Here is an 18350-nt window from a genome sequence, read left to right on the forward strand (position 1 = left end):
ACAGTCCACATAAAATACCAAGTCTAAAAACTAACACAAGGAAGGACAGCAAGACAATAAAACACTACCACATAAAACAGCACAATAGTGAAAGAAGGTACAAATGGCTGTGGCAGGCAGTCACAAAACAACCAACAATGATTCCTGAATAGCACATAAGGAACTCCTGTGGTACTTTGGCCTCTACTCAGCACACAGATGGCAATAACAAGAAGGTAATCTTGGAATATAAAGAAAGTAATATGTACCTCTCCAGAGGATACAGGTGAGCCTTAACTGCCCACAGGAAGAATTTCTCTGGTAAGGACAGTACATCCACAGAGGATCCCATCACCCTTAAAGTTTTCATCAATTTGATTTTTCCGGTCTGTGCTTCTTATATTGGGGCAACTCCAGGCGCCCTGGGGTACCTATACTCTCTCTTCTGCCATTAGGGGTCATGTTAAGTTAGGGCAGTTAGGTAAAATTTGACATTATTCAACATAAAAGCAATAAGCCCTCTTTGTGGAGTGAAAAGTTTAATTTTTCAGATCCATCAGGAAATATAACAAAAAAATTTTTTTAAGGAAATCTGATCATCTCACAATAAGATGATCTTGTTTAATCTAGATATTAGGTAATGTTGCAAATTAGCCTGTAAATGAACATTACCTGCATCACAAACACGTCAAAATACTTAGCAATGGAGGAATCTATTATTACCAAACTTAAAACAGAGTATTTAGAACAACCAAGTAGGCATCCTGAAAGACAAATCAGTCCTAATGGTGTCATTCTTCCAAGACAATTTCTAGCATAAAGTAAAATACACCAAATTCAGGTCATCTCTAACTTTTCTTAGTTAAATATACATAAAAGTTGAAAGGGTAGAAGCTGAACAATAAGTTTCAATTTTAGCTAAAATGTTTTAAAATCCATAATTATACTTTCTTTTTAATAAATGATCTTCAATAATATATTTCCAACATTTTGCACATATACTTTAATTTTGTTCTCAATCAAGGCTAAAGGGTCAATTTCGGTGTCCCTAATGATCTCCATCCTTTCTGTAGACTGTAGTTTATCACTATGATCATTTTAATTCTCCCGGTGTCTATTCTTGTATAGAATAAGGGTAAAATGCAATAAAAGTCAAATAATTGTACAAACACACTGCTGTGAAGATAAAGACGTTGACATCATTGAAACTGAACTGTTAGCTGGCTGGCAGGGCCACTATTTAATAGCTTGAAATGTGCATTTGTTCATCAACAAGAGTCCAAATTCAACATACAAAATCCAATTCAGAAGGGATCATCGTAGTGTGAGTTGTATGAAAGCCAAAGGTATAAATCTGCCCATAAATCAGACTCAGCATGTTTTCCTTTTTTCCATGTAAATGTGTAGTCTTTGGAATGATTGTTTAATTATCATGACTTCTTTCTGAATAAAGAATACTTGTGTGTATGTATGTGCAGGTACCCCCAGCAATTCAATGCTTTCTCTCTTCCCACCCTATATATGTTATTTAATAATTTTCTTCAAATTATCTAAGTCCATTCATTCATTCAGCAAAAATTCATAAAGCACATACTCTGTATCAAGCACTTATACTGTGCTTGACATTGGAAATATAAACAAAATATAGTCCTACTCTCAAGGAACTGAGCAATCACAATAAGCATATCCGTGCTTATGACAGAGGTATCTATTGCATGCTGTTGGTACAGATGCTCTGACTACGTTAAGGCGGGTGAGTGAAAAGATCAGTGAGGGCCTTTATCCTAGAGGTGAAACAACTTGAGCGAACTGTGGAATTTAATTAGCCAGGTAGATAAAAGTGGGAGGCAGGGGGTAAGGGAAGATAAGTGTTTTCAGTAGCGTTCTCCAGGTAGGGAAAACAGGATATGCAAAGACACAGAGCATGGGAGAACACAGCACCTTTGGAGAACTATGAATTTGAAATGGCTAAAACTTACATGGGATAGAGTGACCAAAATCAATGTAACCAGGTGACAAACATAGAATTTAATTAAGTACAGAATAAAGTTGAAAATCAGAAAGTATTACTATCAATAAAATAGTAATATCTGGGAGGACATTAAAATATTTCCTTTTTTCTACTTCTCTGTATTTTCTATAATTATTAAATTTTTATTTTGCTTTATAATTTTATAATAAAACGGTAATAATAAATATATCTTAAAACAAAATTATATTTGCCTGGGCATGCCTGTGTGTGTACATGCATGCATAAATGGATAAGTCATTCTAGACTGAAGGAAACTAGCATATTGATTGATGATTATCTTAAAGTAGAAGGAGTATGAGTGATACTTTCTTGTTTACATATTTACCAAATAGTTTGCATATTCTACTATAAACAATAAGTTAGTTTTATAAACAGATGAAAATGTAGGGTTTCCCCACACACAAAACAAAAACATTTTTGACTTCTCACTATATGCAAACTCCTAATGTAAGGAGTATAGCTAGGATAAACATAGGTCAATGTCAACATATGCACAAAAAAGAACTGAATTTCTTTTTTAATTTTATTGTACTCGATTTACAATGTTGTGTTAATTTCTTCTGTACAGCAAAATGACTCAGTTATGCATATATATATTTTTTTTCATATTCTTTTCCATTATCATTTGTCACAAGATATTGACTATAGTTCCCTGTGCTATACAGTAGGACCTTGTAGTTTATCCATCCCATATACATAGTTTGCCTCTGCTAAATCCCAAACTCCCATTCCTTCCCTCCCGTACCCTTGGCAACCACAAGTCTGTTCTCTATATCTGTGAATCTGTTTTTGTTTCATAGATATGTTGATTGGTATCATATTTTAGATTCCACATGTAAGTGATATCTTATGGTATTTGTCTTCCTCTTTCTGACTTACTTCCTTTAGTATGATAATCTCTAGGTCCATCCATGTTGCTGCAAATGGTATTATCTCATTTTTTTTGATGGCTAATATTCCATTGTATATATATATACCACATCTTCTTAATCCATTCATCTCTCAATGGACATTTAGGTTGCTTCCATGTCTTGGCTATCGTAAATAGTGCTCCTATGAACACAGGGGTGCATGTATCTTTCCAAATTATAGCTTTGTCTGGGTATATGCCCAGGAATGGGATTGCTGGATCATATGGCAACTCCATTTTTAGTTTTTGGAGGAACCTACATACTGTTTTCCATAGTGGCTGCACCAATACACTCCCACCAACAGTGTAAGAGCATTCCCTTTTCTCCACACCCTCTTTAGCATTTGTTATTTGTAGACTTTTTAATGATGGCCATTCTGACTGGCGTGAGGTGGTACCTCATTGTAGTTTTGATTTGCATTTCTCTAATAGCGCTGTTGAGCATCTTTTCAGGTGCCTATTGGCCATCTGTATGTCTTCTTTGAAGAAATGTCTATTTAGGTCTTCTGCCCTTTTTCAGTTGGGTTGTTTGTTTTTTGTTGTTGAGTTATATGAGATGTTTGTATATTTTGGAAATTAAGCCCTTGTCAGTTGCATCATTTGCAAATATTTTCTCCCATTCCACAGGTTGTCTTTTCATTTTGTTTACGGTTTCCTTCGCTGTGCAAAAATTTGTAAGTTTGATTAGGTCCCATTTGTTTATTTTTGTTTTTATTTCTATTGCATTGGAAGACTGACCTAAGAAAACATTGGTAGATAAGATTTATGTCAAAGAATGTTTTGCCTATGATCACTTCTAGGAGTCGTATGGTGTCATATCTTACATTTAAGACGTTTATTTATTTATTTACTTATTTATTTTTTTATTTTTTGGCTGCACCAGGTCTTAGTTGCAGCATACGGGATCTTTCAGTGCTGCACGTGGGATTCTCTCTAGTTGTGGCGTGTGGGCTCCAGAGTGCGTGGCCTTAGTAATTGTGGTGCGCGGACTCTCTAGTTGTGGTGCATGGGCTCCAGAGCGTGCGGGCTCAGTAGTTACAGCACGTGGGGTCCAGAACATGTGGGCTCTGTAGTTGCGGCACACGGGTTCTCTAGTTGTGGTGTGCAGGCTTAGTTGCCCCGAGGCATGTGGGATCTTAATTCCCTGACCAGGGATCTTAATTCCGTGACCAGGGATCGAACCCGTGTCCCCTGCTTTGGAAGGCAGATTCTTAACCACTGGGCCACCTGGGAAGTCCCATGTTTAAGTCTTTAAGCCATTTTGAGTTTATTTTTGTGCAAGTTGTGAGAGTATATTCTAACTTCTTTGATTTACATGCAGCACCACTTGCTGAAGAGACTTTCTTTTTCCCATTTTATATTCTTGACTCCTTTGTTGAAGATTAATTGACCATAGATGTATCGGTTTTTTTCTGGGCTCTCTATTCTGTTCCATTAATCCATATGCCTGTTTTTATGCCAATACCACACTGTTTTGATTACTGTAGCTTTGTAGTATTGTCTGAAGTCTGGGAGGGTTATGCCTCCTACTTTGTTCTTTTTCCTCAGGATTGCTTTGGCAGTTCTGGGTCTTTTATAGTTCCATATAAATTTTAGGATTAGTTGTTCTAGTTCTGTGAAAAATATCATGGGTAATTTGATAGGGATCACATTAAATCTGTAGATTGCTTTGGGCAGTGTTGCCATTTTAAAAATATTAATTCTTCTAATCCAAGAGTATGAGATAACTTTCCATTTCTTTGAATCATCTTTAATATCTTTTATCAATGTTTCGTAGTTCTCAGCATATAAGTTTTTCACCTCCTTGGTGAGGTTTATTCCTAAGGTTTTTTTATTTTGTTTTCTGATGTAATTTCAAAAGGGACTGTTTGCTTACATTTCTGATATTTTTAGTGTAAAGAAATGCAACCAATTTCTGTGTGCTAATCTTGTATCCTGCTACCTTGCTGAATTTGTTTATCAGTTGTAGTAGTTTTTTTGTGGAGTCTTTAGGGTTTTCTATATATAGTATCATGTCATCTGCATATAATGACAATTTTACCTCTTCTTTACCTATTTGAATACTTTTTTTTTTTTTCTTGTCTGATGGCTGTGGCTAAGACTTCCAATACTGTGTTGAAGAGAAGTGGTGAGAATGGGCACCCTTGTCTTGTTCCAGATTTTAGCAGGAAGGCTTTCAGCTTTTCACCATTGAGTATTATATTGGCTGTGGGTTTGTCATAAATAGCTTTTATTATGTTGAGATATGTTCCCTCTACACCCATTTTCGTAAGGGTTTTTATCATGAATGGATGTTGCATTTTATCAAATGCTTTTTCTGTGTCTTTTGAGATGATCATGTGGTCTTTGTCCTTTCTTCTTTTTTTTTTTTTAATATTTATTTATTTGGCTGTGCCAGGTCTTAGTTGCAGCATGTGGGACCTAGCTCCCTGACCAGGGATCAGACCCGGGCCGCCTGCATTGGGAGCACGGAGTCTTAACCACTGGACCACCAGGGAAGTCCCTGTCCTTTCGTTTGCTGATGTGGTGTATGACACTGATTGATTAGTATGACACTGTTGAACCATCCTTGTGACCCTGGGATGAATACAACTTGGTCATGGCTTTATGTGTTGCTGGTTTCGGTTTGCTAATATTTTGCTGAGAATTTTTGTGTCTACATTCATCAAAGATACTGGCCTGTAATTTTCTTTTTTGGTAGTGTCTTCATCTGGTTTTGGTATACGGGTGATGGTGGCTTCACAGAATGTCTTTGGGAGCGTTCAAAAGGAGCTGAAGTTTTTATTAAATAGAAATTATGCAGTACTGAGATGATTTATATACAGTGGGAGGGCGGTCAATTAGGACTTTGGTAAGTAAGCATTTTTGTCATGGGGTAATTTTCCTTACAGTGTTGTTTTGTAATAAGTTTTACATGTTCATTTACATTCAGTGTGATAATCCATATTCCCCTAAAACCTCAAAAGTAAAATAAGGCTTCCATACATGTATATATACGTATATTCTGAATAATGCTTAATTTTCCTAGTATTGCTCCACATTAACATTTCATGTAGTAGATGGTAAGATTTAGTAGACTTCTAAGTATTTTTCTTTCTTAATTTTATTGAAGTGTAGTTGATTTACAATGTTGTGTTAATTTCTGCTGTACAGCAAAGTGACTCAGTTATACATATACATATGCTTTTTCATATTCTTTTCCATTATTGTTTATCACATACTGAATATAGTTCCCCGAAATCTAAGTATTCTTAAACAGTAAAATATATTACATAATCTCTCCTGAAGTCAATCCTCAACAATTTCAACCTTTGACAAGGGACCCTAGCTAATATTAAAATACTATATGATTCAAGCTCAAAAATTCCTTAAAATTACTAGCTACACTTGACACCTAAAATATTCTAAGGCCATATAAATCCACCTATATTCTTTTTTTTTTTAAGGCACTGACTAGTACATTTTTAAAAAATATTTATTTATTTATTTGGTTGTGCTGGGTCTTAGTTGCAGCTCACAGGCTCCTTAGTTGCAGCACATGTGCTCCTTAGTTGCGGCCAGCAGGCTCCTTAGTTGCGCCTCACAGGCTCCTTAGTCGCGGCTCGTGGGCTCCTTAGTTGCAGCTCACAGGCTCCTAAGTTGTGGCTTGCTGGCTCCTTAGCTGTGGTATGCAAACTCTTAGTTGTGGCATGCTTCTGGGATCTAGTTCCCTGACCAGGGATCGAACCCGGGCCCCCTGCGTTGGGAGCGCAGAGTCTTAACCACTGCACCACCAGGGAAGTCCCAACCTATATTCTTATTGTTAGAATTTCTCTTCTTCTTTAATGTCTAAAGAAAATAAAGGATCTGAATTACTCAGCTATTTTTAAGCACTTTCTATTGCTCAGTCTCATTTAATAGTACAGATTACGACTGCCATTTGCTGAGGATAAACAAATGATTACACAAAATACACCCACTGTTAATCAACAGAAATCCTCTTAATCACCTATTGACTTTCCAGGACAAAACAATGGAATGATGGAAATGAAAATACGTTCAAACTAAACAGGTCCTCAAAGAATCTATTTAAATAATATTTATAGCATCTTCTTTACCACTAGTTTTTTTTTTAATATTTATTTATTTATTTGGCTGCACTGGGTCTTAGTTGCAGCACACAGGATCTTCAGTTGCAGCATGCAGGATCTTTTAGTTGCGGCATGTGAATTCTTAGTTGCAGCATGTGGGATCTAGCTCCCTGACCAGGGATCGAACCCATGTCCCTTCCACTGGGAGCGTGGTGGCTTAACCACTGGACCATCAGGGAAGTTTAAAATGTGTGGTTTGTAATGTCAATAATCAAACCATCCCAATGTTGCCATTTCCATGTGAGTTACTGAGGATAATACAACATATTCAGCAACAACTCTATGGCTCTTCCTTTTCTATTGTCACAGAATTTTTACTTTGAAGGTGCTTCAAATTCACTAAACATTTGCGATAATTTCAAAGAAAAAATACTATGAAACTATTACTAAGTCACTTCCTTAAACATGTTCAGCAATATTAGTAGAAATGAGTATTCCTACTGGGACAACCACTTTGAAGAATTACTTGAACTATATCTTTTAAAGTTAAAAATACACTTTGTCTATGACCCAGCAATTCCACTCTTAGGCATTAAGCCAAGAGAAATAAAAATCCATGTCCACAAAAAGACATACAAACTGTATACTGTAGCTTTATTCATAGTAGACAAAAACAGGAACAATCCAAATGTCTACCAATAGATGAATGGAAAAACAAATTGTAGTATATTAATGCAATGGAATTTATTTAGCAATAAAAAAGAATAAGTTACAGACAAACATAACAAAATGGATAAATCTCAAAAACATTATGCTAATCAAGAGGACACAGGGAATTCCCTGGCAGTCCAGTGGTTAGGACTCTGTGCTTCCACTGCAGGGGGCAGGGGTATGATCCCTGGTCAGGGAACTAAGATCCTGCATGCCATGTGGCACGGCCAGAAAAAAAAAAAAAAAACAGACACGAAAGAATGTATACTCTGTGACTGCATTTATATAAGGTTCAGGTACAGGCAAATCTAATCTTCAGAGACAAATCAGAACAGTAATTGCATATGGGATATGGGTACTAACTGGAAGGGGATACAAAGGAACTTTCTCAGATTATGGAAATGCTCTATATCTTGAGAGTGAGATTACACAAATGTATACATTTGTCAAATTCATCTACAGGTACACAAGGTGTGTATATTTTACTGTATGTAATTTTTACATAAACAAAAATCTAAATAAGGCAAAACTCAAGCAAGAAAGATACAAATGTACTAAGATTGTTTTAATTCTAGTAGTGGAAACAGGGAAGACTAGACTTAAGTCTACATCTGCCAATTAGTCAATCAGCAATATTGAGCACCTGTGCACAATGAACCTGACATAGAACAAACTGTTGAATTAATAGAATAAAACCAGCATATAAGCCCATTTCTTCCATTTTTGCTACAGAGAACTTAATGATTTCTCCGAAGATAAGAAAAGAAAAATAAACATTCATACTTATAGCAATGTTGGGGAAAGCAAAATTTTCTCAATACCTGAACCAAATGTAGGCTTTGCTATGATACAGAACTGGGCTGTAAGGTATGAAAAAAAAAAAGATTTAATTCAACAGTGTACTGTTTTATACCAAGGTGAAACATTATTTGCTGAAAGCTTCTAAACCTAGTCCTCTGTGCAGTTTTCTGATAATATAGAACCCATTTCTCTTCCAGACCCTGTTCTATGTGAAACAGGAAGGAAGCAGGCAGGGCACAACCTTTAAAAGAATGACATAGCCACAGGATATGACAAAAAATGGTTAGAACTAACTAGATCCAAGATGGTGGAAGAGTCAACTACCCGTAGACCTTGAGCTTCATTATACACTCATTGTACTATATCAGCATGCTAAATGACACACCTACCAGTGCCATGACAGTTCTGAAGCTAACCATAAAAGACCAAAAAGTGGGCAGTAGCCCAACTCCTGGAAATCCCTGCCCCTTCACCTGAAATAGTTGGAATAATCCTCCCACACATTAGCCTATGAAGTTAACCAGCCCATAAAAACTAATCAAGCCATATTTCAGGGCCTCTCATCTTCTGAGATGCCCCACACTCTGTGGAGTGTGTCTTCCCTATAAATAAATCCACTTCTTACATATCACTTTGCCTCTCATTGAATTCTTTCTGTGATGAGACATAAAGAACCTGAGCTTCATTAAGTCCTGAGACCAGGTGTGTAATCTCAATTAAAAGACAGTGGGTTTAAGTCTCTATCTGAGTTGCATGGTTTCATAAGGACTTAATAAAAGTCAACTCATACCCTAACAACAACCCTATGAGATAGATACTATTATCATCCCTACTTAACTGATAAGGAAACTGAGGTATAAAGAAGTCAAGTAACGTTACACGTAGACAGAGCCAGGCTCAAATCTCAAGCAGTCTGGTGCCGGGGTGAAACTGAGCAGAACCCTACAGGGCCCTCCCTGGTACAAAAGCCTTTTTCTTGTTTGCAGGAAAAAAAGGCTTCAGCTTCCTAGACCTTCCCTGAGTTCCAATGGGCAGATTCAAACAGTTACTAATTAAGTGAGGAAATGAAGAAACAAAGGAAAGGAGTCAAGAAACAATAGTGCAGCAATGGGGCAGGGTCCTTGTTCCTCTTCAAGGGATATACATAACAATCTGATACACATCTCTGAGTTTCATCTACAGGAACTAAGGCCCCCCCACTCAGGGGGAAGATGGTAACTTCAAGCTAAGCAACTACCACATGGACCCAAGACTGGTTGGAACCAGAAGGCTAATGACTGAGATTCCTGAAACACCACCCTGTTATCACACTACCAACCAATCTGAGAAAGGTCACACACCCTGCAGTCCTCCCCACCAAATTTTGAGCAAGAGCTGCCCATTCTCCTTGCTTTGCCCTTGTAATAAACCTTTTTCTGCTCCAAATTCTGACAGTTCAGTTTGTTTGGCCTTACTGTGCATAAGACACAAGAACTTGGGTTTGACAAGGGCTCTTAACCACCACACCATATACTGGCCTCTGGGCTTCTTTTCTAAGATGTTTTTTAAGCATCTCTTTTCTGCCTATGTCACACAATTTCACTCCTGCAATACAATTCAAGGCCCACACACCAATTTATTCTGAATTTTTCAGCAAAAATCTCCAAATCAATTTGTCTCCAATATACTCCAGAAGTACAGTAATTTATAAGGGGACTCAATATTTTAAAAAATAGATATTTGTTGATTTTTTTGATTAAGACTAAATAAAGCCCTGACAGTGATGGTAATTTTGTTCACAAATCTTTCCTACTGGCCTTAGATTCAAAATTGTTTTAGGCTGAAAGAAATTTGGAATTGTTCTTCATATCTTAGTGTCCAAGTCAGATGATTTTGACTTGTACAATTTTTAGTTGCACATGATTATCTTTACCACTTATCTAACATAGTTCAAATCATCAGCTTTTATTGAGCCCCAACTACTAAAAAGGAGGTCAATGGATAAGTGTAAGAGATTGCTTCTGCTTTCAAAGAATTTTCTAGCCTAACATTTCTCATATTAAGCTAGGATACAATAACTACTAGGATCTATTGAATTCCCAGCCCCACATTCCAGGGTGGGAAGAAGCATGTGGGTGGCAATGTAGTGTCTTCCTATTGTTTGAATTTGCATTTCCCCAATGTCTAAACATATAGAGGATCTTTTCATGTGCTTATTTGCTGTCTGTGTATCTTTTTTTGGTATTATATCCATTCAAATTTTTTGCTCATTAATCGCCCTTTTTTATTGGGTAGTTTATCTTATTATTTATTGTTTTGTAAGAGTTCTGAATTCAAGTCTTTCATCAAATATGTATTTTACAAATATTTTCTTCCAGTCAGTGCCTTACTTGTTCATTTTCTAAACAGTATCTTTTTAAAAATCAGACGTTTTAAACTGTGATTAAGTCCAACTTATTTTTTTTTATGGTTCATGTTTTTTGTCTTCTCGAAAAAATATTTTCTAATGTGAAGTCACAATGAATTTTTTTCTCGCTCATTTTCTTCTAGTAGTTTTATACTTTTAGCTCATATTTAGGTCTACAATCCAGTTTGAGTTAATTTTTGAATATGGTGCAATATATCTAGTCAAGGTTCATTATTTTGCATATAGATGTCCAACTGTTCCAGCATGATTTGTTAAAAACACTGAGACCAATGCTTTTAATATAATAGAGCACAAGAAGTTCATTGATATCTTTCAGATTCTATACAGCTAATCTTTAAGAAATCACAACTACCTGAAAAGGATATTAAAACACTTCTATGTTTTCAAACTATGTATCTGTGTGAGGCTGGAATTCTACATGTATTACAAGCAAAACACCACATCACAACTTACTGAATGCAGAAGCAGACATGAGAATCCAGCTCTCTTATTAATCCAGACATTAAAGAGACTGTAAAAATGTAATACAATGCTAGTCTTAAATTTTTGTTTTAGAAAATAGGTTTTTTTAAATAAAAACATTCACATGCATTAACATATAATGGATTTATTGTAGCTATTTTAGTCAGTTATTTTTAATGAATAAATTAATATTTAATTTTTTTCTCAGTTCTAATTTCAAATATAATAAATATAAATAGATATATCCCATATAAACAAAACCACTTTGGAGTCCTCAATAATTTTTAACAGTGCAAAGGAGTCCTGACATCAAAACCAAACTGCCCACATCTCTTCCCTCAATTACTGAAATTATCTTTATGATAGCTAGAGTAATACAACTAAATGCAAATCTGATCAGGTCAAACTTGTGTTTAAATACTCTCAACAGGAAATTCTCTGGTGGCACAGTGGTTAAGAAGCCGCCAGCCAATGCAGGGGACACGGGTTCGAGCCCTGGTCCGGGAAGATCCCACATGCCGCAGAGCAACTAAGTCTGTGCGCCACAACTACTGAGCCTGCACCCTAGAGCCCACGAGCCACAACTACTGAAGCCCATGTGCCTAGAGCCCAGGCTCCGCAACAAGAGAAGCCACCACAATGAGAAGCCCACGCACCGCAAGGAAGAACAGCCCCTGCCTGCCGCAACTAGAGAAAGCCCACGTACAGCAACAAAGACCCAATGCAGCCAAAAATAAATAAATAAAATAAATAAATTTATTAAAAAAAATACTTTCAACAGCTTAGTACTCTTAGCATCAAGATGAAACATTCAATGGCCGACAAATCCTGCCATGATCAAGCTTCCCCAGTCTTCCCTAACTCTATTCTCCCCTATTCTCCTCATTCTCTGAAATGATAGGTTTCTTTTTCTTTTTTTTTTTTCCCAGCAGAGTCCTTAAATGCACAAAACCCCACCTGTCCTCAGGGCCTTTGAACTGACCTGAAATGTTCTCCCCCACCTCCCTTTTTGCCTAATCCCTACTCATCATTCAGTTCTTAACTCAAACCTTGATTACCTGATCTTCCTTACCCCCACCCTCAGGTTAAATCAGGTTCTTCTTTTATATATTCTTATGGCTCCCTGCACATTTCTGTTAGGGTAACCACTGACCGAAACTGCCTGCCCTGGCCAGGCCGGATAGTAACCACTTGCATGAGGTACCTTACAACAGGAGATCCTGGTAAAGAATGCAGAAACTGACAAGCTATCAACAACCGTAAGAATTAGGGAAAGGTCAAAAGGAGAGAGGAGATGCCAGTCCATATGTCCTACCAACCTCCCAGAATCCTTCCTACTGGAATCCATCTTGGCTGCGTGATGCACGCGCCACCAGGAAGCACCCTGAGTCAGAATGATTGGCCAGAGACAACCCAGAAACTAACCCCATTACCATAAAACCTGAGACTGCAAGCCATGTGGCAGAGCAGTTCTCCTGGGTTCCCTTACCCTGCTGCTCTCTGCCCGGGCACCCCTTCCCAAAAAGTCTCTTGCTTTGTCAGCACGTGTGTCTCCTCAGACAATTCATTTCCAAGTGTTAGACAAGAGCCCACTCTCAGGCCCTAGAAGGGGTCCCCCTTCCTGCAACATTTCCTTAATAGAACTTATTAGTTTGGGGGATTTGGGGGTTATGTAATTTAAACAGTAATTTAATGTAAGGCCAGACACCATAAAACTCTTAGAGGAAAACAAAGAACACTCTACGACATAAATCACAGCAAGATCCTTTTTAACCCACCTCCTAGAGAAATGGAAATAAAAACAAAAATAAACAAATGGGACCTAATGAAACTTAAAAGCTTTTGCACAGCAAAGGAAACCATAAACAAGACGAAAAGACAACCCTCAGAATGGGAGAAAATATTTGCCAACGAAGCAACTAACAAAGGATTAACCTCCAAACTATATAAGCAGCTCATGCAGCTCAATATCAAAAAAACAAACAACCCAATCCAAAAATGGGCAGAAGACCTAAACAGACATTTCTCCAAAGAAGATATACAGATTGCCAACAAACACATGAAAGGATGCTCAACATCACTAATCATTAGAGAAATGCATATCAAAACTACAATGAGGTGTCACCTCATACCGGTCAGAATGGCCATCATCAAAAAACCTACAAACAATAAATGCTGGAGAGGGTGTGGAGAAAAGGGAACCTTCTTGCACTGTTGGTGGGAATGTAAATTGATACAGCCACTATGGAGAACAGTATGGAGGTTCTTTAAAAAACTAAAGATAGAACTACCATATGACCCAGCAATCCCACTACTGGGCATATACCCTGAGAAAACCATAACAAAAAGAGTCACATACCACAATGTTCATTGCAGCACTATTTACAACAGCCAGGACATGGAAGCAACCTAAGTGTCCATCAACAGATGAATGGATAAAGAAGATGTGGCATGTATATACAATGGAATATTACTCAGCCATAAAAAGAAACGAAATTGAGTTATTTGTAGTGAGGTGGATGGACCTAGAGACTGTCATACAGAGTGAAGTAAGTTAGAAAGAGAAAAACAAATACTGTGTGCTAACACATATATATGGACTCTAAAAAAAAAAAAGGTTCTGAAGAACCTAGAAGCAGGACAGGAATAAAGACGCAGACGTAAAGAATAGACTTGAGGGCGCGGGGAGTGGGTAGGGTAAGCTGGGACGAAGTGAGAGAGTGGCATTGACATATATACACTACCAAATGTAAAACAGATAGTGGGAAGCAGCCTCATAGCACAGGGAGGTCAGCTCAGTGCTCTGAGACCACCTAGAGGGGTGGGATAGGGAGGGTGGGAGGGAGACGCAAGAGCGAGGGGATATGGGGATATAAGTATATGTAGAGCTGATTCACTTTGTTATACAGCAGAAACTAACACAACAATGTAAAGCAATTATACTCCAATAAAGATGTTAAAAAATAAACAGTAATTTAATAGTTTAAGATAATATAAATATAATAATCATAATATGTAAAACTTATAAATAAAACTTTGCCTATATGTCATGAGTACTTTTCTAAGTTCAGTAGTTCTCATCAGATTCTCAAAGGAGTACATGACCCCTGTGTACTGAAGAATTAATCTTACCCAAAGACAGGCCTGGTCTTTCCCCTTGGTTACTGGCAGGTGGTATCCCCCTGGAACTTCTTACCTAACAGAACTTTGACTGGGGGCTTTGGCCACAGGACAAATGTGATTCATGATGGGGGCTTTGAGCCACACTCAGTTCCAATCCTAAGAAGGAACAGAGACTAAAAGCATTAGTGTAACCTACAGGAGGGGCTAGAGACTAAAAGTCAGCCATGTGAGCAGCCTGTAATTGAGCCGCAATAAAAACTCTGTACACAAAAAGCTTGGGTGAGTTTCCCTGATTCGCAATATTCTGTGTGTACTGTCACATACAGTGGCACAGAGGAAGTAATGCCATCCATGATTCCATGGGGAGAGGATGACAGGAATTTCTACATTTGGTTCCCTCCAGATTCTATCCTGTATGTCTCTTTTTTTGCTAATTTTAACGTGTATCCTCTGCCTGTAATAAACTGTGAATATAACAGCTTTCAGTGAGTTCTGTGAGTCCTTTCCAGTGAGTTACCAAACCTGAGGCAGGGCTGGGCGGGGGGGCCCTCCTTACAACTGGTATCTGAAGGAGGGAAGTGTTATAGGGACTGTTATCTCAGACTGCAGTCTGGTGAAACTCATTGCAACCCCAATAAGATTTTAAAAAACCAAAAAGCTAGACTGAGTTCCTTGAGAGCCAAAACTTTATCAATATGATATATAGTAAAAAACAAACAAACAAACAAAAATACTATGTTTGAAATAAATTGATACTCTCAGGATATCAATATTCTCTAACATTAACAGCAATAATATTAATGACAATGAAGATAAGGATGATAACAGCAACTATTTACTGCATGCCCTTACTATAGTCTCCACTTACAGATGAATTTAGGGTGAAAATGACTTGCTCAAGATCATACCACTAGTGACAGACAGTATATAAGTTCTGATTTAACTAATTTTAAAGCCTATGCCCTTCACCATATTGTATCTCATAAGACAAGCAAAGGAAGTTTTGCAAAGGACAAATATCCAGCAGCATCATCACTAAAATACTTACATTAAAGTAAGTATTTTCATTAAAGCCAAGTAACTGGGGACTTCCCTGGTGATGCAGTGGTTAAGAATCTACCTGTCAATGCAGAGGACACGGGTTCAAGCTCTGGTCTGGGAAAATCCCACATGGCATGGAGCAACTAAGCCCATGCACCACAACTACTGAGCCTGTGCTCTAGAGCCCACGTGCCACAACTACTGAAGCCCGCACACCACAACTACTGAAGCCCGTGTGCCTAGAGCCTGTGCTCTGCAACAAGAGAAGCCACTGCAATGAGAAGCCTGCACACCACAAAGAAGAGTAGCCCCCGCTCACCACAACTAGAAAACGCCTGCGTGCAGCAACGAAGACCCACCGCAGCCATAATAAATAAATAAATTTATTTAAAAAAACCCAAAAGAACATATACAAACACATACATATATAATAGTATAGTAGCGAGGAGACACTCTGAATTGAGCACTTTATATTTTTAGTAATCACAAGAAAAACACAAGAAGGTGCCCAGGCAACTGGTTGTAATTAATTGATTGATTAATTGGCTTTATGTAGGTCCAGAGCAAACATTACATATTGAATGCTATTAATTAATTATTAATATTATTAATAAATGCTATTTATTATTATTATTTATTCACGATCATACTTCTACTAGGTATGAAAACCAACAAGTCAAGTTGCACTATGTCAATTTTGGCAAACCAATCACGATAATAAAAATGTCTCAAGAGTGGATGGATCTGGATCTACATTATAAATTAGAGAACTGAGTGATGTGAAATATAGGCAACATGAAGGAGAAAAGTGAACGTAAGTAAAGGATGGGAAAGAAGGAGAGACACACCAATTAATTAGACACACATACTAATGACCACAAATAACCCACAGAGACAGAGAAAGTACCTGGAAAGCTGTGAGTGCGCCAGTCCCTGGGTTATACAGGCATCGCAGCGAAGGCATGCTGTCCGCCAGGCTGGAGCAGCCCAGCCACAGAGACCTGGGCATAGAGCACTGCAGAGAGAGGACAACTATGAGATGGGACAGTATGAGACAGGATGGCACAGATTACAGGAATTTTCAAGGCTTGGCTAAATACAATATTCCAGGTGCAGCTTGCCTTTATGATAGACACATCTTCAAGAAACATACTACTAACTAGTTCTAACCCCAGAGGGAAACTCAAAAGGGACACTAGTGGCCAAAAAGCAAGAAAAAAAAGTTATAGGTCAAGAAGCCAAATATTTAATAAAATCTTTTATCCCTGTTTGCCTTCTATGTATGAATCTAAAGGAAATCTACTTCTTTTTTTTTTTTTTTTTTTTTTTTTTTGCGGTACGTGGGCCTCTCACTGTTGTGGCCTCTACCGTTGCAGAGCACAGGCTCCAGACGCGCAGGCTCAGCGGCCATGGCTCACGGGCCCAGCCGCTCCGCGGCATGTGGGATCTTCCCAGATCGGGGCACGAACCCGTGTCCCCTGCATCGGCAGGCGGACTCTCAACAACTGCACCACCAGGGAAGCCCAGGAAATCTACTTCTTAACCCAATTAATCAACTCTTTTCCTCTACACACCTCAACTCATCTCCCATAAACTCACCACAGAGTGAAATATTGTGCAGACTAAGCAGAAAAAAGGAATTATTCATGGTAGCATTTCAATATTAGAAATGGTAACTTAGAAGACAAAATATAACAGGAAAGTTAAAGTTTTTTTTTAGAAGGTGGGGAGAAGGAAAAGAAAAAGTATTATACCCCTACCGCTTTGACAGCAACTAACTGCACAGTTTGCATATGTTTTATGTGTCTTGTTAGTCTGCTATTAACCAAAATGCATAGTTACCATAGCAGCTGCCTCTTCATCTTTCCAGATGGATTAAGGGGGGTGGGAATATTGGAGGGAGGAGGCAGGAAGCAATCCAAACAGAAGGGAAAACAACAAGAAAGAAAGAAGCAGAGACAGGGACAGAAAAAGAGGAAAAAAATAGAACCCCAAAAAGCTGCTGGTCCTAAAACCTTCTAAAAAAACAAAAACAAATGTGTAAGTGTGAATATACATATAGTGTATTCAGTAGCAAACAAAAAACAAGGTAGAAATTATGAGTTCTAGTAGTACTAATTAAACAATATTAGTGGTACTCCTCCTGTAGCTTTATGAAACACTGTATCTTTTAGAAGAATTTTTACAATCTTTAGGTTTCCCTCAATGTATCCCAGGCTGAAGCTCTGTCCATCAACTTGGGTGCTATTACAGTCTAATAATACTAAAAAACTAAATACCTGATCACAGCACATATAAAAACAGAAAAATATTTTGAAATATAACAGTCAGTACACATAATACTAAACTTTATAAGCTTTGAAATATTTACTATCATCGTGGGACTTTTTTTCTTCTTAAAACACTTTAGTTGGAGAAATATTAAGGAAACAAAATATGGTATTCATTGTTCACACTATCTATAACTGATATAAGGACAGTATGCTGCAAAGTACTCCAAAAAACGGTGGGCCAATAATTTATTACAACTGAAGTCTGTTAATCAATTGAATGAGTTTACCAGCTTTTAAAAAGCATACACAGCATGTTTTTAAATGCCTGAAACATGTTTTCTACTACCTGAAAGAATCAGAAAAAGAGATTGAAATGTTGCAACAAGGGGCCTGCAGTGCTTTAAGGAGAATATAGTATCTAATGCCCATGAGGTTCAACAGCACAAATTCATTTTCACAAAGAACACTGAAAATCTTGACTCCTCCCCCTATTTGGCTGCATGGGAAAAGCCACAGTTCCTCTTCACTGATAGAAGGCCCT

At 37.7% G+C, this 18350-nt stretch overlaps 1 protein-coding gene across 6 annotated transcripts in view; it reads right to left on the minus strand.

The window, feature by feature from the left end:
* Window positions 1-18350, minus strand: part of BTRC (beta-transducin repeat containing E3 ubiquitin protein ligase) — a 184179-nt gene that overhangs the window by 111583 nt on the left and 54246 nt on the right. For 4 of the 6 annotated variants that reach the window (XM_079900905.1, XM_079900903.1, XM_079900904.1 and 1 more), the window contains exon 2: window positions 16444-16551. The exons of the other annotated variants lie outside the window; for them this stretch is intronic. In XM_079900905.1, the coding sequence (XP_079757031.1) occupies window positions 16444-16551 (108 nt within the window). The remainder of the gene's footprint in view (window positions 1-16443; window positions 16552-18350) is intronic. 6 annotated transcript variants of the gene reach the window in all.

The sequence above is a fragment of the Stenella coeruleoalba genome, assembly GCF_951394435.1.
Source record: "Stenella coeruleoalba genome assembly, chromosome: 16".
NCBI classification, from domain to species: domain Eukaryota; kingdom Metazoa; phylum Chordata; class Mammalia; order Artiodactyla; family Delphinidae; genus Stenella; species Stenella coeruleoalba.